This window comes from Gossypium raimondii, chromosome 13 (genome assembly GCF_025698545.1).
Source record: "Gossypium raimondii isolate GPD5lz chromosome 13, ASM2569854v1, whole genome shotgun sequence".
In the NCBI taxonomy this organism is placed as follows: domain Eukaryota; kingdom Viridiplantae; phylum Streptophyta; class Magnoliopsida; order Malvales; family Malvaceae; genus Gossypium; species Gossypium raimondii.
The window spans coordinates 49,079,851-49,105,038 of NC_068577.1; the positions used below are offsets into that span (position 1 = coordinate 49,079,851).

General features: G+C 34.6%; 1 protein-coding gene across 2 annotated transcripts; it reads right to left on the reverse strand.

The window, feature by feature from the left end:
- Positions 1–20,808: 20,808 nt before the first annotated feature.
- Positions 20,809–24,222, reverse strand: LOC128036078 (uncharacterized). 2 transcript variants are annotated; one of them, XM_052626876.1, is made up of 6 exons: positions 23,984–24,208; positions 23,150–23,865; positions 22,669–22,746; positions 21,692–21,832; positions 21,558–21,607; positions 20,809–21,211 (listed from the first exon to the last, which is right to left on the reverse strand). In XM_052626876.1, exons 3-6 carry the CDS (start codon positions 22,735–22,737, stop codon positions 21,205–21,207), a joined length of 267 nt encoding a protein of 88 aa, XP_052482836.1. In that variant the 5' UTR covers positions 22,738–22,746; positions 23,150–23,865; positions 23,984–24,208; the 3' UTR covers positions 20,809–21,204. The 2 variants fall into 2 exon arrangements, 1 of the variants encoding a protein (XP_052482836.1); XR_008192937.1 differs by lacking the exon at positions 20,809–21,211 and having other exon boundaries at positions 21,260–21,607; positions 23,150–23,291; positions 23,761–23,865; positions 23,984–24,222.
- Between the last annotated feature and the right edge of the window lie 966 nt (positions 24,223–25,188).

Consider the following 25,188-nt stretch of genomic DNA (forward strand, 5'->3'; position numbering starts at 1 on the left):
TGAGGTATTTTTAATTTTGTTTTTTCAAAATCAACTCATAATACGAGAGGTGAGTTGAGCCTCGGGTCACGCTGAGGTATTTTTAATTTCTATTTTTTTTCAAAAATCAACTCATAATACGATAGGTGAGTTGAGCCTCGGGTCACGCTGAGGTATTTTTAATTATTGTTTTTTTCAAAAATCAACTCATAATACGAGAGGTGAGTTGAGCCTCGGGTCACGCTGAGGTATTTTTAATCTTTGTTTTTTTTTCAAAAATCAACTCATAATACGAGAGGTGAGTTGAGCCTCGGGTCACGCTGAGGTATTTTTAATTTCTGTTGTTTTTCAAAAATCAACTCATAGTACGAGAGGTGAGTTGAGCCTTGGGTCACGCTGAGGTATTTTTAATTTCTGTTGTTTTTCAAAAATTAACTCATAGTACGAGAGGTGAGTTAAGCCTCGGGTCACACGCCGATGTATTTTCGATTTCTATTTTTCAAATAAAAAGAAAATTTTGGACAGTCAAACAAAATTCAGTGCTTTTAAGTCTTTGCTCTATCCCTGTTTCATAGCGATGTGCAAAGAGGGGCAGTTGTAATCACTGAATTTTGTCTGGCTCGATTTCGTTTTTTTAATTTTCAAAAAAAATACAAAAAATAAAAAATTTACATTTTGACCCCTAAACCTTTTAAAATTGCATTTTAACCCCTAAATTTTCCTAAAATTACATTTTGACCTATAAAATTTTTAAAATTACATTTTGACCCCTAAATTTTCTCAAAATTATGTTTTGGCCCCAGAAGTTTTGCAACATTTACAATCTGGTCCTTCAGCACCAAACGCGATTTTGCACCTACTCCCGATTTTCCGGCCGTCGGCCTGGGCATGGCCTCCTCCTCCTAGCCACCTGCTCCCTACAAAAAGAAGAGGAAAAACACCTATAAAAAGGGGTTTTAACCCCAAAAATGAGGACACCGAAGCAAAAAAAAAATTCAAAAAAAGAAAACAAAAAAGAGAGGAGAGGAAAGTTTTTTAAAAAAAAGGGAAGAAAGGAGAAGTGAGATTAGCCGGCGCATCACCGACGGAGGTGAGCGGCACGAACGGCAGCGAGTGGTGGCGTCGCAACTAAGGTTCAAGGAGGAAGAAGAAGAAGAAGAAGAAGAAGAAGAAAAAAGAAAAAGAAAAAGAAAAAGAAAGAGAAAAAAAAGGAAAAAACTTATTATAGTCGGGTCGACCCGACCTGACTGACCCGACCCACGCCCGGTTACTGACCCGACCCATAGCAGCAGCCCAGGGTAGGCCCAATAAAGACAGCAGCCCAGCAGAAGGAAGAAAAAAAAAATCAAGTAGCAGGCTTGCAGCAGGCCCACTTTGCGCAGCCCAGTAGCGCAGGCCCAACGCAGGCAGCCCAGCGCTAGCAGCAAGCCCACCAGCATCAGCAGGCCAGCAGCAGGCCCAGGCCCAATCTGAAGCAGGCCGAAGAAAAAAAGAAGGAAAAAAAGAAAAGAAAAAAGGAGAAAAAAAAAGAAAAAATAGAAGAAAAAAGAAGAAAAAAGAAAAGAAAAAAGAAAAAAAGAGGTTCAATTCGTGTAACCCGTTCGACGAAGCTCGTGTTTCGGGAGCTTTTCGGTAATTTCATTTATTTCATTTTAAATTTAACCCTCGTATTTTTATGTTATTTCCTTTTAATATTATTAACATTTTATGCATTTTTATATTTTGGTATTTATATTTTTAATTTAATTCAATTCAATTTTAATTTTATTTTACTTTAAATAATTTTAATAAATAAGGTAACGAATCGATTTAACATTAAATCGTTGATTTCATCGCTATGTTGGGTGAATATCATCGGTTTATGTTAAACACGATACGCCCCTTTAAAAATTGTAAATATTCAAAAAATTTCGTGTTTTCACAAAAAATTTCCGTGTTTCGAAATTTTCGTGGCTTCAAAATAATTTTTCTCGTGTTTCAAAAAATATTCGTGTTTTCAAAAAAATTCCATTTTTCAAAATTTTCCGTGTTTTCTAAAAATTTCCATGTTTCTAAAATTTTTGTGTTTCAAAAATTTTCGTATTTTCAAAACTTTTTGTATTTTCAACAATTCTCGTGTTTCACAAATTTTCGTGTTTTAAATTTTTTTTATGTTTTTTAAAAAATTCTCGTGTTTCAAAAATTGTCCTGTTTTAAAAATGTTTGTGTTTCTAAAATTTTCGTATTTCTAAAATTTTCGTGTTTTCAAAATTTTGCGTGTTTCAAAAATCTTCGTGTTTTCAAAAATTTCGGTGTTTCAAAAAATTCCCGTGTTTTAAAAATTTCTGTGCTTTCAAAAATTTTTGTGTTTTCAAAATTTTTTGTTTTTCAAAAATCCTCGTGTTTTCAAAAATTTCGGTGTTTTGAAAATTTTCGAGTTTTCAAAAAAAAATCTCGTGTTTCATAAATTTTCGTTTTTTTAAAAAATAATCGTTTCAAAAATCTTCTTGTTTTAAAAAAAATTTCCTGTGTTTCAAAAATCTTCGTGTCTTCAAAAATTCCGATGTTTTCAAAAATTTTCATGTTTTCAAAAAATTCCCGTGTTTTAAAAATTTTCGTGTTTTTTAAGAATTTTCGTGTCTCTAAAATTCTCGTGTTTTAAAATTTTTTTCGTGTTTTCAAAAAAATAATTTTTTCAAAAATATTCGTGTTTCAAAATTTTTTTACCGTATTTTGATCGGATCGTGATTAACTATTAAATTGAACTTGTATTTTTGAAAATTAAGACAACGCGCGTTTAACGAGATACCAATTTTGGGCGTCGCAAGGGTGCTAATACCTTCCTCGCGCGTAACTGACTCCCGAACTCTAATTTTCGCTGGATTTTCATGTAGACTTAAAATTACCTCTTTTTTAGAAAAATTTAAAAATAAGTTTTTCTTCTAAAAAGAGATTTTATTAGGTGTCCGACCACACCTAAAAAAAAAGATCGGTGGCAACTCATTTTTTTCAAATAAAATCGAGATTCTGTTTTTAAATTTTCAAGAATTACAATGAGCGCCTGTACCCAAAATTTTAGGTCGCTACAACGCCTATGCGAGTTGTCAAGCCAACATAAAAAAATTATGTTTTAGTCATCTTTTACATTAAAAAACTGCAATTTGACTCTTTTTTAAAAGGTTAATGGCCAAATTTAACTCAAAAAAAGAATAAAAATCAAAGCGACAAAAAATATAATCGTTGAGGGTTAAATTTATTGCTATGCAAAATAATATTGTAGAATAGATAATGAATATTGTCGAAACCATTTTTTTTACAAAAGGGGTCGATTTTTATTTTGAAAATAAAAACGAAAATGAGAGTCGCCACTGATCATTTTTATGAGGTGTGATCGGGTCACCTCGTAACAATTTAATTTATTAAAATAACAATTTTGGTCTACGAAATTAAAAAAAAGGGTTCGGGAGTTGGTTACGTACGAGGAAGGATTAGCACCCTCGTAACGCCCAAAATTGGTACCTAATTGATTAATTAGTGTCCTGGTGTCGAGAATTGAAAACTTTGAAGAGATCTAAAATACGACCATTTGTTAAATATTAAAAATTTCGAGAAAGGGGCATATTTCACATTAATCGATAAAGAGAATTATGTCCTGTAAGTTAGGACACAAATCTCCGAAACGAGAATAAACACCAAAGTTTTATTTATTTTAAAAGATATTTGATTATCTCGGTTTTAGGAAGAAATCATATTCTGTAAGTTAGAACATGATCTCTTCTTAATTCCCGAGATTATTAAAAAAACCTTATGAAAAAAGGTTCGTGTATTCGGATTTATCGAGGAGATCGAAACCCCATAAGTTAGTGAACAATATTTCGAATTCCAAAATACGAAATATTACTTATTTAGAATAACATTTTTAATGTATCGGGTAAAATGTAACGCGATTTTGTAGTAAAACGTAAAGGTAAATCACAGTGTTAATATGCATAAAATAATAGATGCAATAATATGAACGATATTAATAAAGGCGAAAATAAAATAAGTAAAAGATGATGATAAATATATATATATATATATATATATATATATATAAAACAAGTAGAAACTAAAATTAGGTTAAAAACAATAGTAAACGAATACGTAAATAAATGGTATATAAAACGGCTAAAAAATAATATTAATAATGACAAAAATAATAAAGTTTGTAATTATAATAAGGGTATAAATAAGTAAATAATAATAATATTAATAATAGAATAGCAAATAATCTAAAGTTAAAACTTATAAAAGGATATAAGTAAATAAATAATGATAATATATAATAAAATAAAATATATTTAAAACTTTAGGCAAATAAATATAAATATAGAGATATAATAATAATAGTAACAATACAAAGTTAATGATATAATAATATAATAATAAATAAATAAATAAGCATAAAAAGAAAATTATAGTAATAATTACATTAAATTAATTAATAAAATAGCAAAGATAACAAAAAGGGACAAATTTGAATTTTAAAACAAAAATTTGGGGAAATCTGAAATAAAAAGGTAAGGGGAGGACCTATTCGAAAACGTGAATAACGTATAGGGACTAAAAGGAAAATTCTCCCTTCTCTTCCAAAACGCACAGTTCCATCGGGGACTAAAATGAAATAAATCATATGGAAAAATTGAAAAACAAAAAAACTTGATTGTAAATAACAAAAAAGGCGGAAGGGCCAGAAACAAAAATATACCATTTAACGAAAACACTCGGATACCCCCTTGAGCGGGTCGGGTCGCGCCCATCAAGGCTTAAAACGACGTCGTTTTCAGGTTTAGTCAAAACGGCGCCGTTTTGGTCTCTACCCTAACCCGCGCTTTGACCCGACCCGAGGGGAGGATCCGCTTTTTTTAATGGGAAATGTTTTCATTTAGCCCTTCTGGTTTTTCTGTCTGCTTCAATTTAATACTATTTCTTTTTTAATTTCGTGACTTAGTTTTAGTATATTTTCAATTTGGTCCTTCCACCATTTGAGGACACAGGCGCTTGAGACTGCGCCGTTTCGATGACCAGGCCTAACTGTCAGATGGGATCTTCTTGTTTAATTTCCTCTCTGGTCCTTCTGGTATTAAATGGTTTGCAGTATGGTCCTTTTCCTGTTGTTTCATATGTTTAAAATTTTCCCGTATAATTTTAATTTTTTTTATTTCAGTTCCTCCTAAACGATGCGCATAGTAAATTTGTTTTTTTTTTGGTCCCTTTTTTGTCGCATTTATTTTATTACAATTTGAGCTTAAAATTTCCTTCTAATTTCAATTCAATCCTCTATCTATTAACTGCAAAATTTTATCACTTTACTTGATTTCTTCATTCATTTATCCAATTTTAATTTCTAATTAAATTTTTATTAATATTCATCATTTATTTATTTATCATTTCCTTTATTACTCTTAGCACTTCAAATTGACTCGTATTTCCATCTAGGGTACATTCTTTTTATTTAGTTTCTTATATTTTATATTTTGTATTTTATTATTATTTATTTACATTAATATCATGATGGTATGTATTGTTGAATTCATTATCATTGTTAGTATTACAATGTGTTATCATTCATTAGCATAGTATTTTCGTCGTATTGATTTACCTATCTTTTATGTTATCTCCTTTGCTTGTTATTATATCGTGCTAATATTTGTGTCAAGGGTCGTATTTAAATGTATTTGTCGTTTTGTATATTATGACGGAATAAACTAAAACATATTATTTTAAATGTCACATTAATTTTACCCAAATGCATAAAAATATTTTAAAAAATAAAAGTAATATTTCAGTATTTTGCAATTCAAAAAGTCGTTCCCTAACTTACGGGGTTTCGATTTTTTTGATAAATTTGAATATACGAATCATTTTTCAAAAACAAAATTTTAAATTATCTCGGGAATTAAAAAGGTCATGCTTCAACTTACGGAATATAATTTCTTTTCTAAAACCGAGATATTCAAAACTTTCTAAAAATAAATAAAATTTTCGGTGTTTATTCTCGTTTCGGGATTTAAGATTATATCCTAGCTCACGGGGTATGATTCTTTTTCTCGATTGACATGAAATACGCCCATTTTTAATTCTTTTAAGTAATTTTAATAGAAGGATCGTATTTTAAGTCTCATCAAAATTTTTAACTTTCGACATTAAGACATTAATTAATCAATTAGGTACCAATTTTGGGCGTGACGAGGGTCTTCGCACGTAACCGACTCCCGAATCCATTTTTCTTGAATTTCATAGACCAAAATCATTGTTTTAGTAAAATCAAAACGTTTTATTAAAACGATTAAAATTTCAAGGTGATCCGATCACACCTCAAAAAATGTCGGTGGCGACTCCCTTTTTTTTGTTTTTCATTTCCAAAATAAAAGTCGGCCCCTTTTTAATTAAAAAAAATGGTTTCGACACAATATATTTAAAATTATAATTTTACCCTTAAATTAAAAATAATAATTTATTTATACTAGAGAAGGGATACACTTAAGTTTTACACCCTTCCGCATCTTTTTATACCATTAATATTTTAACAATTCAATTGTTAAATTTATCAATATATTTATTTGTCATGCATGTAAATTTTTGAATTGATTTGATATCTCTATTATATTAATTTAAAATATTGTTTATATTAATATATGTATATATATTTAACTATTGAAGTTTTTTATATAAAATAAATAGTTAAAAAATTAGAATGAGGTTTTCACCCAAAAGAACCTAGTTGCTCACTTCATGGTTTTATTTTTTTTTCTTTGGGTTTGTGTTATTCAACCTTCTGTTAGATGGTTATTTAATGTGTTGTTATGAAAAAAAATATCAGAAATATATAGGTCTTAATTAGAGTGAGGAATAATATATTTGGATCTTATGAAAAAGGAAGTTGCATATAATTTTAAAAAGATGATAGCAAAGAAGAAGGACCATTTTGGAACCCAAATGAAAAATGTTGCTATTAACAGATGGTCTGCATAGGTGATTCAGAGCGTGGGTTGCTGAGTGGGTATTCAAGGAACTCAAGAAATAGTCGTAGAATGATGAATGGACAATTCAAAAAAGAAAATGAACCAAACGAATGAAACAGTGGACCCCATTCAATCATGGCCGCGTGCATTGAACCAAACATAGAAATTCAAGTAACGACAAAACAAAAGTTGTTTGCTTCTCGCAATCCAAATTTGGCACATGGAAACCGAAACTCGAGTATACGATAGAGAGCCCCGATTCCACGGTACGATCGATGGTTGCCTTTTGAGGCGATGTAATGATGGTTACATTCACGCCTCGCTGTGCCAGCAATCTAGCAATGTCAATCATAGGGGTCATATGGCCTTGAGCCATGAAGGGAAACACCATAAAGTGAAGCTGCTGCTCCCCTTGAGTAGGAGTCGCCATCGAAACTGTCAAAACTAAACCATAAGTCTGATTTTATTTACTGATATAAATTCTGATGTTTTTATTATATGTTTGTAATTTTTAAGACATTGTATGTAAAATAAAAGGCAAGCAAAAGAAAGGAATGAGCAGGTGACATAAGGGCATACACAAGCATATTTGTGTATTTATGTGGAAAAAGTGAGGTTGTTCCTCATTTGTCACATTGTAATTGTAAGTCAACTGCTGTGTGGCTAATTTTGTATCAGAATTCAGAAACAGGGATGAAGGCAGATCAAGACTGGCATATTGATTTGTTACTCATCAAAATTCAAATGTCCCTACACCAAGTCCACTTTGATGGAAGTTTTAATATATATTTTAATCCGGATGCTTTGTAGTTCAGCTAATCCGGATGGGTCATCTATATGGTTTTAGGGAACTGGGATGATATATTTCATATGAGATGCGGTATGATTTGTTATTGCTAGAAAACCAGCTTCCTTTCTTTGTGCTTTTAGAGTTGGATCTCATGATAGCACCAAATCCTGGAACCTCGAAGGCATTTTTATTAGTTTGTTGCATCTGCTCTTGATTTTTTCCGCCAAGATCCCCCTATTTACCCATAAATATTACTAGTATCAGACATCTTCTACACTTGGTACATATTACTTTCCATCCTTCACTTCTAGGAATCCAAGCAAAAATAACAAGAGGAGAAAAGTGTACAGGCCCATTTTGACCTAACCCATTTTAACCCACCTAAACCAGCAACCCAATTCAGCCCAATAACCTAGCCCAAATACATCCAAAACAGAAAATAAACAGACCCAACCCAAAGCCCAATGACCTAACCCGAGCCCAAAAGTAGAAAAACAAATCAGAAAATAAAACCCTAGCCCCTAACCAAGTGGCGCCGCACCCTACTCCTAGTGTCACGGGCCAAAGTGCAAAGCCCGTGACCATGACACAAGATACGCCCCATGGAGGTCCATTGATAAGATGGGGAACATTTAGCCCACGAGAACTGGCCCGATTCAAGGAATTATTGGAGAAGCCTGTCAGATTGAAGCCTGGTTGGCCCGATGATGAAGACATGGCAACTTAGGCTAATTTTGGTAACTAATCTTAAAAGATAGAGAGAATCATATCTTGTAAAGATTAGATTAGATTTGATATGACAAATCTTGTAAATCTCTAAAATCAAGGGATATAGTGAATCTCGTCCGTCGATGTACATGTATCTTGACTGTCGGTTTTGGGGGAGCTCAACTATAAATAGAGAGCCTCCCCCTCATTTGTAATCATCCATTGTAACTTGAATTCTTAAGAGTAATAGAATTCTTGAGCATTTACTCAAACACTTTGTGTGCATTCTTTCTCTGGGCTTTCTGTTGTTCTCTTGTAGCTTCTTTCGGCATAAATCGCTTCCGCTATACAAATTGGTGCCTTGGAGGAGTTCTAAAAGAATCCTCACTTTTGGGAGTTAAGGCTGACTTGGGCGAGTTTGTACGAACGGATCACCTAAGGCCGCACGGATTGTGAGACGAAAGGTCTAGCCCCGTGACAAGTGGTATCCGAGCCAAGTTTGAACCAAGTGATATTCGAGTTGGTTCGAAGGCACCGTTGGGATGTCAAAAGAAGTCGTTGGTCAAAGTGAGCCAATGAAGACCCGTGAGAGGGCTAGAAAAGCTAGTCGCTCAAGGGAAATGCTGACAGCTTTAGAAAATCAAGTGGTCAATCTCGAGGAATTCGTAGGGAACGTGAAAGAGACGCTTGAATTGGTCGAGGGATGCACGGATGGGTTTGACTCAATAGAGGAGCAACTCAGAGATTTTGTGTTGGATTCTCTCGATGCAAATAGGGAAAAGATAAAGGATTTACTCGAGTCCACTGAGGAAAAGCTAGCAAAGAGGGATGAAGCTCTCGAGGATATGGCGTTAGCCATGAAGAAAGAAATAGAGGAGCTCAAAGGGGAGCTCGCGATCTACAAAGCCACTTTGAGTAATGGGATGTTGTCTTCAAGGCCGAAGAAACAGGCAATGGATGTTCCCAAACCAGAGCAGTTCAAGGGTGCACGATTCGCGAGGGATGTGGACAACTTCATGTGGGAAATGGAGCAATACTTCTGAGCGATGGGCATCGAGGATGATGCCATTAAGGTAAACACTGCTTCAATCTATTTTACTGATGTAGCTCTCTTGTGGTGGTGTCGTAGGTCCACGGATGAGAAACGTGGTGGGAACACAATTGGGACTTGGGAGGAGTTCCAAAGAAAGTTAAAGAAGCAATTTTACCCTCAGTTTACCGAGAAGGAGGCTCGAGCAAAGTTGTGTCGTCTCACGCAACAAGGCACTGTTCGGAAGTATGTTCGGGCATTTAGTGAGTTGATGCTTCAAATCTTCGACTTGAGCGAGAAAGAAGCATTCTATTGGTTCGAAGATAGGTTAAAGCCGTGGGCAAAACAAGAGTTGCGAAGGCAAGGAATCACTAAACTCACTGTAGCCATGGCAGAAGCAGAATCTTTTGTTGAGCTTGATCTGGCGAGAGACGAGCTTGAGGCATCTAAGCCCAGTGGAAAGGGCAATGGTGAGAGAAACCATGAAGAAGATGAGGAGGGACATAGCAGTAATGGCAACTGTACCGATAGCTCAAGTGGCAATGGGAAACCACGAGATACGAATCGGGGATTCGACAACCCAAGGGACAAGAGGAAGAAGATAAAATGCTTCCTTTGTCAAGGACCACACATGGCGCGAAAATGTCCGAATAAAGTGATAGTTTCGGCAATCAAAAACAAAGATGAGCCGAAGAAGGAGGCGAAGCCTACCTAGGGAAAGACATCGAAAGTCAATTCGATGGTGCTCATTCCTGGGAAGAGGAATGGTGCAAATGGGTTGATGTTTGTGGACATCAATATTGCGGGTCAGAAGCGGAGTGCTCTTATTGATACGGGAGCATCAGACTTGTTCATATCGGAAAAGGCTGCAAAGAAGCTTGGTCTGGTGATTAGAAAATCGAATAAGAAGATCAAGGTAGCAACTTCTAAGAAAGCCCCAACTGTGGGAGTAGTTCGTGATGTGGAACTACAAATCGGCGAATGGAAAAGCAAGGAAGAATTCGAGGTAATCCGATTAGATGATTACGATTTTGTGTTTGGCTTAAACTTCCTTGTCAGAATTCAGGCAACTCTGCAACCATGGGTCGATCAAATCCATATTGTCACCGGTCCGTCAACAAAAAGTGTTGTGCCGGTGCATCGGGATGTGAAAGTTCTGACTAAGGTGTTATCGTCAATCCAACTAGTCGAAGATGTTTCGTATGGGAGAAACATTAACTCGACAGAACAGAAAGCTACGGAAGCCCCTTCGGAAGTGTTAGTGGAGCAAGGGACCGATATGAAGCCTGCGGGACCGACTGTGGAGCCGACACCTTTGGGAAATGTGGGTTGTGCATCGAGCTTCGAGGGGAAAGGAGCGATGCAAAGATAATCGAGATGAGTAAATGCTGCGAGTAAGGTACATTGCAAACACTCTGATAGTGTTTTAAATTCTGACTTGTTGGCTTGGCAAGGTCGTAGGGGCCCTTTCAAAGTTCATAAGCAAGGAGGCCAAGGAACTGTGGGCGGTACGAAGCCGAGATGTGTGAATCCAGAGGATTCCAGAGGAAACGAGTCAAAATTGGGGCAAGTTAAATCGGAGACTTCTTGCCAACAGAATGTACCAACGAGTGCAACGGTTCAAGATAAGAGGCGACGGAAGCCGAGGCATAAGTTCCAAAGGAAGGGACAACCCGATCACAAGACAAGTCGGGAAAAAGCTGAGGCAACGAGAAAAGGTAAATCAAGTCAGTGTCATCCAGAAGTCGCAACGAGGGCGTTGCGAGAATGGTTGGGGGAGAATGTCACGGGCCAAAGTGCAAAGCCCGTGACCATGGCACAAGATACGCCCCATGGAGGTCCATTGATAAGATGGGGAACATTTAGCCCACGAGAACTGGCCCGATTCAAGGAATTATTGGAGAAGCCTGTCAGATTGAAGCCTGGTTGGCCCGATGATGAAGACATGGCAACTTAGGCTAATTTTGGTAACTAATCTTAAAAGATAAAGAGAATCATATCTTGTAAAGATTAGATTAGATTTGATATGGCAAATCTTGTAAATCCCTAAAATCAAGGGATATAGTGAATCTCGTCCGTCTATGTACATGTATCTTGACCGTCGGTTTTGGGGGAGCTCAACTATAAATAGAGAGCCTCCCCCTCATTTGTAATCATCCATTGTAACTTGAATTCTTAAGAGTAATAGAATTCTTAAGCATTTACTCAAACACTTTGTGTGCATTCTTTCTTTGGGCTTTCTGTTGTTCTCTTGTAGCTTCTTTCGGCATAAATCGCTTCCGCTATACAAATTGGTACCTTGGAGGAGTTCTAAAAGAATCCTCACTTTTGGGAGTTAAGGCTGACTTAGGCGAGTTTGGACGAACAGATCGCCTAAGGCCGCACGGATTGCGAGACGAAAGGTCTAGCCCCGTGACACTAGCCACTGCCACCGCCGCATGTCGCCGTTCACCTACCACTGTCCCATCGCCCACTTGCCGCGTCAAGTCACCTGCAAACAGTAAAAGAAGAGCAGCACCAACAGCAAGCAAATAATAAAAATTGTAAAGGCTATATAAAAGCCATTAAAACCGAAAATGAAGGGGGGATTTGATTTTCTTTGTTCCGGTATAAAGAAATCGATTGCAAACCATTGTAGGGGAGAACAAAATGTAAAGAAAAAAATATATTGAGAAATCAATACAAGAATCGCAAAAAATAAAAAAAAAGGTGTCTTCTTTTTATTCCTGTTTTCAGGTTCGTTTTTTTCTTTCGTTTTTTGAATCATATATATACATATATATATATATAAAATAGTTTATATTTACGGAAAATAAAAAAAGTGAATTTTTACCTTTTTGAATTTTTCAGCCACCGCGGAGCGACGGCATCGGCGGCGGAGCTTCACTGGACCCTTGGCCGGATTTTTGGAGAGGGGAGGGGATTTTGAGAGAAAAATCAGTTTTTTTTAAAGAGAAAGGGCAGAAAATGAAGTTTAAATTTTTTTTATTTATAAAGGTATTAGAAAGCGCGCGTTTTGCCTTAGGGTCAGTGCCAAAGCAGCGTGTTTTGGCTCGACCATGCAATGTTTCCGACCACGGGGAGGATCCGTGTTTTAACTTTTGGGCTATTTCCGCAATTGGTTCCTCCGATTTTGTTACGTTTTCAAGGAAGTTTTTCGCATATTTTCAATTTCGGCAATGAATTTTCGCGTTTGTTTCGATTTGGTCCCTCGACCATGTGAGTGCGTTTCACTGGAATGGTGTCGTTTGGTCAGCGAGGGAATATTTCCCTTTTCAGTCCCTCCTTTTTTGCGCGTGTCGCAAGTTGATCCTTTTTGTCTTTTTACTTTCAAATCAGCCCTGTATTTTCATTTTCGTTCAATTTAGTCAGTGTTTTTTTAGCATTTTTATTATTTAACCTTATTATTATTATTATTATTGTTACTATTATTAATTCTTATTAATTTTATTTTCCTTTTATTTATTTGTTACTATTATATTTAATATATTAATTAGTAATATATATATTTTAGCTTTATTTTTATATCTATATATATATATATACATATATTTTCATAATATATATGTACACGTTTTTTATTTAATATGTACATACACACGCATGTCTGTATACATTTTATAATCTATACATTTTATAATATATATGTACATATATTTTATAATATATTTTTGTATTATTTTATAATTTTATAATGTATATAGAAACACACACACTTCTATAATTTATTTATTTATCTATTTCTTTCTTTCTTTCTTTCCTTCTTGTATCTTTGTTTTACTTAATGTTTATTGGTATGTTTACGTATATCTTTGTTGTTTTGCTTTTTAGATTTTATGATTTCCACCTACATATGTATACATATTTATACTTTATTATTTTTATAATTTTGTTCATGTTCATTTTGATTATTTATTCACGTCTTTATCATTATTTTAATCTAATTCGTTCACGTATTTGTTATTTTACATTTAATTTTTCCTTTTATTCATTCATTTTATTACTGCTGCTCGTATTATTTTCACGTGCATCATCATAATTATTATTTTGTAACATATAGTTTTTACTCAAATTCGTAAGAAAGGCAAAATTTTAAAAATATAAGTAATATTCGGTATTTTGGATCTTTGAGAGAATCGAGCCCTAATGTATTCGGTTCCGACTTTTTTCGTTGGATTTAAATAATCGAGATTACTCTTTTAAAAAATGATAAAAAGCTCATTATCGAGAATTCAATACGTTGCGTCCTAACACATTGGATGTTACATGTGGTTTTCTCGAGACGAGGATTTTTTGAAATAAATGCAATATTCAATGTTTAATATTTTGAGAAATTGTGCCCTAACATATTGGGTTGTGATTTCTTCATTTGATTTAAACAATTGAATATTCTTTTAAACTTTATTACACGAATCTTTTCAAACTTAAGTTTTAAATGATCTCGGGAATAAAAAAGATCGTGTCCTAACTTACTGGTCGTTACCCCTTTTTTATATCCGAGATAGCTAAATATCTTTTAAATGAGCATTTTTCATCTGCGTATCGAGAATTCGAGACATTTTGTCCTAACTTACTGGATATGATTCTCTTTCTCGAATAACGTGAAATATGCCCCTTTTTCTGAAAATTTTCAACGTTTTAATACAAGGATCGTATTTTTGAAATTCTTCAAAGTTCTCAATTTTCGACATTAAGACATTAAGTAATCAACTAGGTACCAATTTTGGGCGTATCGAGGGTGCTAATCCTTCCTTGTGCGTAATCGACTCCCGAACCCGTTTTTTTGAATTTCGTGGACCAAACTTGTTGTTTTTTATAAAATCAAACCGCTTATTAAAAACAATCACTTTTCGGGGTGATCCAATCACACCTCATAAAAAAAGGATTGGTGGCGACTCCCGTTTCATTTGTCAAAACCCAAGTCGACCCCGTTTTTATAAAAAAAATGGTGTCAACAAAGAGAATTTCCAAATCTCATGAAACTCAATGCCTAGCGCAACAGATCTGAAAGATGCAGGAATCCATTTTTTAGATGACCTTATCCAAGATATGCAAAACCAGGAGCAAGGAAAAAAAGAACATGTTTGATATAACATTTGACAATGACACTAGAGAACTTAAGATTCCAACCTTAAAAGTCGGTGATTCCACAGAGCATGAGTTCTGAAATTATATGGCCTACGAACAATTCTTCGCATGGGAGGTGTAGGAACTAAGAAAACAGAATAAGAAATTTTAGCTGAAACTTAAGCTTTAAGCTTCAATATCTTGCTAAACAAACAAAGAAATTCAGCTCAAGCTATAAGAACATATTACCTGATAGAAAATTAAAGTTGAAGAAGAATTTTCCAAAAGATTGAACAACATTTCATTGAGAGCATAATGGCATTACATATACCAAGCAATCAGCTTGTCAAAAAAAAAAATGAAAATGTTACCTAAACATACCTAACTCCACTAAGTCTTAAAACTTATAAAACCTTGCTTGCACTCTTGGTTAAGCTGATTTATCAATCTATCAGCACCAAATTACATCAAGCATGTCAATAACTTAGTTCAAATCTAACTAAGCAACAAAACATTAGCTGAAAGGTAACAAAACAATAGCATATGCTTTAGCTACAACTTACATGCCTCGAACTGCCTTGGTCTACATGTAAGCCATCTTCTAACACTCCTCCTTGGCTTGCATGCTGCAAATTCCCAACTTGGCTCTCAAATTCTTGAAGCTTGACACACATAAAGGCTTTGTCAAGATATCTGCCAACTGATCTTCCGAACTACAATGAACCAGTCTGATTTCTTGAGATTGTTCCATTTCCTTAAAAAAATGAAACTTGATCTTAAAATTCTTTGTTTTCCCATGGAACACTGGATTCTTTGTAATTGCAACAGCGGATTAGCTATTACATCCGATCTCTATTGCTTCTCTTTGATGCAAGTTCATAACTGCCATGATCTTCCTTAACTAAATTGCTTGGTTAACAGCTCCTGCAGTTGCTACATACTCTGCCTCAACTGTTGATTGAGCAACAATAGTTTACTTATTTGAACTCCAACAAAAAATGGCTAATTCAAGGGTAAACAAATACCCTAAGGTGCTTTTCATATCATTTATGGATCCTGCCTAGTCACTGTTAGCAAAACCAAGGAGCTTCATGGTGTCGACCTTGGTAAACATTATCCCAAAGCTCAGAGTGCCTTTAATATATTTGAGCACTCTCTTTGCAGCTTGAAAATGGTTCACATTGCAGCAGCGCATGAACCTGGATAAGAGGCTGACTGCAAACATTGTGTCTAGTCTTGTGGCTATCAAGTAGAGCAGACATCCAACTAAGCTCCTATATGTTGACTCATTCACTTTCAAGAAATCAACCTAGCTTGTCAGCTTTTCTCCAATAGCAATTGGAGTGCTAGTTACTTTACAATTCTGCATAGAGAATTTGTTCAGAATTTTCTAGGCAAAAACCTTTTGGCTTAAGAAAATCCCTTGCTGAGTCTGAAATACTTCCATGCCAAGAAAATAGGACATTTCACCTAAATCTGACATTTCAAACGTGCTCTCCATTTTGCTTTTGAAATCTGAAAGCACAACATTGTTTTCACCTATTACCAACAAGTCATCCACATACAAGGAGACTATGAGCAGTGTTTCATCACATTCCTTCTTCACATATAGTGTTGGCTCACTGATGCTTCTCTTGAACCCCAAGCTTACTAGGTAGGTGTCGATTTTGTCATACCAGTCCCCTGGTGCCTGTTTTAAGCCATATAAGGCTTTTCTTAGCTTGAACACTTTGTCTTCTTCACCAACAACCTTAAAACCCTCTGGCTATTCAACAAATATTTTTTCATCAAGAAAGCCATTGAGGAAATCAGATTTTACATCAAGTTGATGAAATTTCCACTACCTTTGAACGACAAAACAAAAGTTGTTTGCTTCTCGCAATCCAAATTTGGCACATGGAAACTGAAACTCGAGTATACAGATAGAGAGCCTCGATTCCAAGGTACGATCGATGGTTTCCTTTTGAGGCATTGTAATTATGGTTACATTTATGCCTCGCTGTGCCAGCAATCTAGCAATGTCAATCATAGGGGTCATACGGCCTTGAGCCATGAAGGGAAACACCATAAAGTGAAGTTGCTGCTCCTCTTGAGTAGGAGTCGCCATCGAAACTGTCAAAACTAAACCATAAGTCTGATTTTATTTACTGATATAAATTTTGATGTTTTTATTATATGTTTGTAATATTTAAGATATTGTATGTAAAAAGAAAAGGCAAGCAAAAGAAAGGAATGAGCAGGTGACATAAGGGCATACACAAGCATATTTGTGTATTTATGTGGAAAAAGTGAGTGAGGTTGTTCCTCATTTGTCACATTGTAATTGTAAGTCAACTGCTGGGTGGCTAATTTCGTATCAGAATTCAGAAACAAGGATGAAGGCAGACCAAGACTAGCATATTGATTTGTAAGTAGTCATCAAAATTCAAATGTCCCTAAACCAAGTCCACTTTGATGGAAGTTTTAATATATATTTTAATCCGGATGCTTTGTAGTTCAGCTAATGGGTCATCTATATGATTTTAGGGAACTGGGACAATATATTTCATATGAGATACGGTATGATTTGTTATTGCTAGAAAACCAGTTTCCTTTTTTTGTGCTTTTGGAGTTGGATCTCATGATAACACTAAATCCTGGAACCTCGAAGGCATTTTTATCTGTTTGTTGAATCTGCTCTTGATTTTTTCTGCCAAGATCTGCAAAACCAGGAGCAAGGAAAAAAGAACATGTTTGATATAACATTTGACAATGACACTGAAGAACTCAAGATTCCAACCTTAAAAGTCGGTGATTCCGTAGAGCGTGAGTTCTGAAATTATATGGCCTACGAACAATTCTTCACATGGAGGTGTAGGAACTAAGAAAACATAATAAGAAATTTTAGCTGAAACTTAAGCTTTAAGCTTCAATATCTTGCTAAACAAACAAACAAATTCAGCTCAAGCTATAAGAACAGATTGCTTGATAGAAAACCAAAGTAGAAGAAGAATTTTTTGAAAGCTTCAACAACATTTCATTGAGAGCATAATGGCATTACATATACCAAGCAATCAACTTGTCAGAAAAAAAATGAAAATGTTACCTAAACATATATACCTAACTCCACTAACTAAGTCTTAAAACTTATAAAACCTTGCTTGTACTCTTGGTTAAGCTGATTTATCAATCTATCAGCACCAAATTACATCAAGCATGTCAATAACTTAATTCAAATCTAACTAAGAAACAAAACATTAGCTGAAAGGTAACAGAATAGCAACATATGCTTCAGCTGCAACTTGCATGGTTCGAACTGCCTTGGTGTACTTGTAAGCCATCTTCTAACACTCCTCCTTGGCTTGCATGCTACAAATTCTCAACTTGGCTCTCAAATTCTTGAAGCTTGACACACAAAGAGGCTTTGTCAAGATATCTGCCAATTGATCTTTCGAACTGCAATGAACCAGTCCAATTTCTTGATATTGTTCTATTTCCAGAACAAAATGAAACTTGATCTTAAAATATGTTGTTTTCCCATGGAACACTGGATTCTTTGCAATTGCAACAACATATTAGTTATCACATATGATCACTATTGCTTCTCTTTGATGCTAGTTCATATCTATCATGATCTTCCTTAACCAAATTGCTTGGTTAACAGCTTTTGCAGCTGCTATATACTCTGCCCCAGCTGTTGATTGAGAGACAACAATTTGCTTCTTTGAACTCCAACAAAAAATGGTTGAACCAAGGGTAAACAGACACCCTAAAGTTCTTTTTATATCATCTATGGATCCTGCCCAGTCATTGTTAGCAACACCAAGGAGCTTCATGGTGTCGACCTTGGTAAACATTATCCCAAAACTCAGAGTGCCTTTAATATATCTGAGGACTCTCTTTGCAGCTTGAAAATGGTTCACATTGCAGCAGTGCATGAACCTGGATAGGAGGCTGACTACAAACATTATGTCTGGTCTTGTGGCTGTCAAGTAGAGTAGACATCTAACTAAGCTCTTATATGTTGACTCATTCACTTTCTCGAAATCACCTTGGCTTGCCAGATTTTCTCCAATAACAACTGGAGTGCTAGTTGCTTTACAATTCTGCATGTAGAATCTATTCAGAAATTTCAAGGCAAAAGCCTTTTGGCTTAAAAAATCCCTTGTTGAGCCTGAAATACTTCCATGCCAAGAAAATAGGACATTTCACCTAAATCTAACATTTCAAACGTGCTTTCCATTTTGCTTTTGAAATATGAAAGCATATCATTGTTTTAACCTGTTACAAACAAGTTAGCCACATACAAGGAGACTATGAGTAGTGTTTCATCACATTCCTTCTCCACATATAGTGTTGGCTCACTGATGCTTCTCTCGAACCCTAAGCTTACTAGGTAGGTGTCGATTTTGTCATACCAGGCCTTTGGTGCCTATTTTAAGCCATACAAGACTTTTCTTAGCTTGAACACTTTGCAACTTTAAAACCCTTTGGTTGTTCAAAAAAATATTTTCTCATCAAGAAAGCCATTGAGGAAAGCAGATTTTACACCAAGTTGATGAATTTTCCATTGCCTTTGAGCGGCTAATGCAACCAGTAATCTGATTGTATCAAGCCTAGCCACTGGTGCAAATGTTTTAAAGTAATAAATCCCATACTTCTGACTGAATCACTTCACTACTAACCTTGCCTTCAGCTTGTTCAAAGTTCCATCAGCATTATGCTTAGCTCAAAACACCCATTTTACTCCTATGACCTTCCTGTGAATTAACCTTGCAATTAACTCACAGGTTTGATTATTGTGAATCATGCTCATTTCATCAAGCATAGCTTGCCTCCATCCTTATTGAGCTTGAGCTTCTTCAAAACATGTTGGTTCAACAGTAGCCACATCTGCCCTATTTTATACTTCAATTAGTGGTCTAGTTCCCCTAACTGGCTCATGATCAATGTCCATCTCAGGACCATTTTGATCAACTTCAGTCTGGTCTGTCACTAAGTCTTTAGCAGTGCATTCTAATTCACTCTTGTCCCAATTCCAGCTTGACCTCTCATCAAATACAATATCTCTACTCACAAAGAATTTGTAGGATCCAGAATCCTATAGGCCTTTTTGACATTGCTATATTCCACTAGAATGCCAGACTTAGCCTTCTTTGCCAATTTGTCCCTCTTGACTGCAGGAATGTGTGCATAACATATGCAACCAAAGAACTTCAGGTGAGCAACTGATGGCTTGAACCCAAACCAATCCTCAAATGGTGTTTTTTTGAAACAAAGCCTTGGTTGGTAGCCTATTTTGAAAACAGACTGTAGTATTTACTGCCTCAGTCCAAAAAATTTTAGGTAAATTCCTCTCAAACATCAAACATCTGGCCATATCCATCAAAGTTCGATTCTTCCTCTCACTAACACTATTTTATTGAGGTGTATAGGTGTTTGTGAGATGTGTTTGATGCTTGATTCATCACAAAAGTTTTGAAACATAGCTGAAGTGTACTCTGTGCCATTGTCTGACCTTAGTATCCTGAGTTTGCAACCTGATTGAGTTTCTGCTAGAACCTTAAATTTCCAAAACAATAAGGCCACTTCTAACTTGAGCTTTAGGAAGTAAACCTAGCAGAACATTTAATAATAATCAATAAAAAGAATGAAGTACTTGCTACCATTCAAGGATTGTGTCTTCATGGGGCCAAACACACCAATGTGGACTAATTGTAGCTTTTTAGAGACTCTTCAAGCCTTGTTTATAGGAAATGGTAGTCTAGCTTGCTTTCCTAGCTGACATAGTTCACAAACATTCTCTTTTTTAACTGTTTTTGTGAAATTTTCAACCAAGTCTTCTTGGGACAAATGAAGTAGAGACTTATGGTTGACATGGCCTAATCTTTTATGTCAGAGTTTAGACTCATCTAAGAAAGTTGTATAGGCACTATCTGAACTTTTATTCTAGTCCATAATAAAACTTCTATCGTCATAGTCCATAATAAAATTCTTAATATTAAATATTCTTATATGAATTTACTAAAATCATAATATATAATACTACAAAATATAATTTAAAATTATTATTATCAAATATAATTTAATAAAATATATAATTTAATAAAATTCTTAATATTAAATATTCTTATATGAATTTACTAAAATCATAATATATATAATTTAATTTTTGAATGAATGCAAATGATTCACTATGAATGTTTCATTCATAAGATCTCCCCTGTTGTAACTTCTTCCTAGATAAAGATTGAAAAACAATAGCAAACAAATAATTCAAAGGATTTTTTCATTAATTTTATAAATGTTAATTGGGAGAAGTAACTCCAGAAATCATATGTTATAATTAATTCAGCACTTATGAGCTAAACAAAAGGAGCTTGATGATATCCCAATACACAAGTTTATACAAACTTGATAGCAATCTTCCATCAAAAGTGTACGGCTGAAGATAAGAGATGGTGACATTTTGGTAAGATAATGGTTCCAGGACAGCTTATCGCCCCAAAAGTGCAACACGATCCTTCTGTACTGCCTGTGTCAGGTTGATGTCAAAGAGTCCGAATCGTATGGGCATCTCCATCTCATAGAAGGGGTTCTTCAAAACATAATCTGTGTAGAGCTCATAAACAACTTTGAAGAGAGCCTCCATGTGCTGTGTCCCAGGTTCACAAACTACAAATAACTTTGTCCTTCAAAATCATAACATGCATATTTGCAAAATCAACAGTGTAAAGAATTCATCGAGTGGTTATTTAGAATCCATTTAAAGGAGAGAATTCATATTTGTACAGGAGTTTGAAGAATTCAGAATCCATTTAAAGGAGAGAATTCATATTTGTACATGCTTCTTGTTATTATTAATTATAACAGAGTTGAACTTGAGACTACCATGGTATATGAGTCAAAAACGAAATGTTAACAAAGTATGGCCCTTTTCATTTACCTTACTTGAATAATACCTCAAGTTGAAATGCAAATCTTAAGTAACTGTTTTATTTAGACGGGATAATATTATTACCTTGCAACACCCAACGCAAACACATAATGAGCTGTAAAAGGCTCAACAATCTGAAAGCACAAAAAGTGAGTTAAACATGGTGATCTTATAAACCTTATTTATAAAATTAAATCTGCCATCTAAGTAATTTTTACCTTGGTGTTTTGCATCACTCGCAACTGAGGTAAAAGTGAAACAGCTTCCAGATATACACAGAATGCCCAGGAAATCCGATTCAATAGATTATGGGAAGTTGTTGGATGAATACACAGAGCTAGTACTGCACAAGGGACAACCTGAATCCAAATTCAAACGCCCATATGACTTCTAAAATATGTTAAAAAAAGGAATAAATCCACTCAAGGAACAAAGAATATAATTGTATTGCTAAAACGTGTCTATGCGTAGCAATACAAAAAATGTAATACCTCAACAATTTTTGTTCAATTGGTTGCCAGATAAAATATATTAAATCAAAACTAGAAGGGTGAGGTATAAGGTGACTTTCAAAGTGGTATTTAAAACAAACAAGTGCTAAGAAGAACTGAAGACAAGTTACAGCTCAATCGACAGTTAGAAGACTACCTACACATGGAAAAAAATAAAGAAAGAGAACAAAACATATTTAACCAGTAATTGAGGGTTAATCAATTCATTCATCCATCTTGTGTAAACGAAAAGGCCAATATCAAAAGGCATACTGGATTTTAACAACCAAGCTTTATACATAGCAGGAAAGTCAGAAGAGAGAAAGAACAGCTCCTTTTGGTCCAAAAGCTACCTTTTTTTATCAACCAACATTCTACCCATACTTCATTCATGGAGAAGAATAGCAAGAAACGGATACCTTAAATCGAAAGAAACAAGAAATCAAGCCGGAAATTCAACCTAAAAACAGCTTAGCAAAAAAAAAAAAATTGGCACAAAGTCAGCAAATCAAACTCTTTAAAATTTTGCTATTTAGCCATTACCTTAATGAGTTCTTGAAACTACTAAATTAAGAAAAAAAATCCATGCAATCAGTATTAAATTTAAGCTACAAATTAATCGAAAACAATTCCAAATTAATCAAACTCTTTAAAGCACGTTGCCTATTTTACTTGCTATAGCTTTGTAGCTTACGAATGATAACCTGGAATGTCATGATTTCTGAACCTGGCTTTACTTCTCTTCTGGGGTGTAAGGAGTTCATGCTGCTCATTGCTACAATCTACCAAATTTCAAAATAAAGAATGCATCAATGAAAACAACAATTTGGTCTTTCGCATCAGAAATAATATGGTATATTGAAATCAGAGTCTAACAAATAATATCAACATAAGCTATCCTGGTTTTCTACAAGACGGACAACCTTCTTTTTGGTACAAGGAAATCTGAGGCTGATAGGTTGCTAAGTCCCCAAAGGCCAAGATAAGATTTGCCATACCCCGTAGGGACGTGCATTCGAGATTAGCACTGGAAAGCAGCCACCAAGGCAACTTACCGGCCATGGAGGTGAACGGACTTAGTATTGAACTAAGCTAACCCTTGGTTACTTGACATAAAAGTTATATTTTCTTAGGATTTAGGAACAAACAAACAAACAGAAAGTGAGAAATTTCATCCTCATTTACCTCTCTGATTTGCTTTACGCTTGACAATGTTCATGCAATGGAATTTATCATTATCTCATCAATCACTCTTCTAGATTCTTTTTTCTTTTGTTTCTTTCCTATTTCCTTTTGCTCTTCCTCATGATTCTCTTCACAGGATCTCCTGGGAAAAAAAGGAAAAGAACAACAACCAACTTTCCTTTTGGATATCTTGAATTTGGATGTTAAAATGACAAGAGAAAATGTTGGTAGACGCCACCCAAAATAGTTGTATTTAACACTTTGCTTCTTTTCCAAACTAATTAACCCATGTTCAATGCATCAAACATATTTCAATCAAGAAACAATAAACAAAAACTATAAGGATTTAATAGAACAGATTCAACGGTTCATTTCATTTCCATTTTTCTTTTTTTCTCTTTTTTTTTCAAACAGAATCTGTTTAAACACTATCTCCCAAAATGGAATTCATTCACTTTTAGTTTACTAGTCAAAACAAGAAATCAAACCCATCATTTTTCATATAACAAAACAAACTACAAGTGACAGAGATGTTCAAAACAACAACCAGATTGCTCGACATTTCAATATGGGAGAGGAATAAGTTCAATTTTAAAGAAACAATGGAGTACCTTTGGAGCTTCTAGAGATTTGAGAACAGTTTTGTAACCCAAAGTGTATTTCCCACTTTTCATAACGAGAGCCAATCTGTTGTTAATGCTCTCATGGGTCTTCTTCTGCATCAAAATACCATCATCAACAACATAAAAATGAATTAGCATGTTTTCAGAAAATTTAGGATAAATATTCAAAAAAAAAAGAAGAAGAAGAGAAAATGAGTAAAAGGGTCTTTACGGTCTTTTTGGAGGCAACCATTGTCGTCGGAGGACAGGAGATCTTCGGCGAGAAGGGAACTACGGCTTCTGTTGATGTTGGGAGGGAGAGGGTGGGGTGGGGTGGAGAATCGATTTCGGCTTGGGAGGGTAAAAGGGAGACCGATTAGGCAATCTTTGATTTTGGAACGTAATAGCAAATCGGCGCTAAAGCAGAGAAAAGTCAAATCCGTCCACAACGTAATAGTCCCGTATTAGGGCAATGTAGCGAACCAAACAAGGTATTCAGTGGGGCCACGGATTAGGGGTGTAATGGCTAATCCATTACACCCAACCAAACATGCTCTTAGTGTCATCATTTTCGTTACAAAATGCAATTTGACCTTTTTTTTTATTAGGTTAAGAGCTAAATTTACTAAAAAAAGAATAAGGGCCAAAGCGATAAAAAGTGTAGACATTGAGGGTTAAATTTATCATTATGCTTAATAATATTGCAAAATAGATACGGAAAATATTAAAATGACAATTTTACCCTTAAATGAAAAAATAATTTATTTATATTGGGGAAGGATCCACTTACACTCATATAAAGCTTAAGTGATTTTACACCTTCCATAATTTTTATATGATTAATAATTTAACAATACAACCTTTGAATTTATCAATATATTTGTACTTGTCATGCATGGAGATTTTTGAATCGATCGATATCTCTATCATTGATCTAAATTAACATTGTTTATATTAATATATATTTAATGATTGAATTTTTTACATAAAATGAATAGTTAGAAATATTTAATTTATATCAAATTTGACATGCATAATTTACATGAATGAAGCGTAGAATATAACAATTGGATTGTTAAATTATTAATCATATAAAATTACGGAAGGGTATAAAACCAATTAAGTTTTACACCGTATAAGTGGATCCATTAGTTTGAGTAAATATTATTTTATGTTTAAAAAGTAAATAATATTTTAATAATTTTTGAAATTATAATAATTAATAACATAAAAAGATCTTAATTAATCTTTATCTTATTTTTTAGAAACCATTCATCTTCGTACTATTTTCTTAATGTCCTTCTCTCACTCTCATTCTTTTCTTTATCCACTCCCAAATTTCATCATCCTATCTTCTAAAATCTACCAGGCAAATTTAGAATTTTTTTAGAGGAGTTGAAATTAAATTTTAATTTTAAAGGATTAAATCAAATTTTA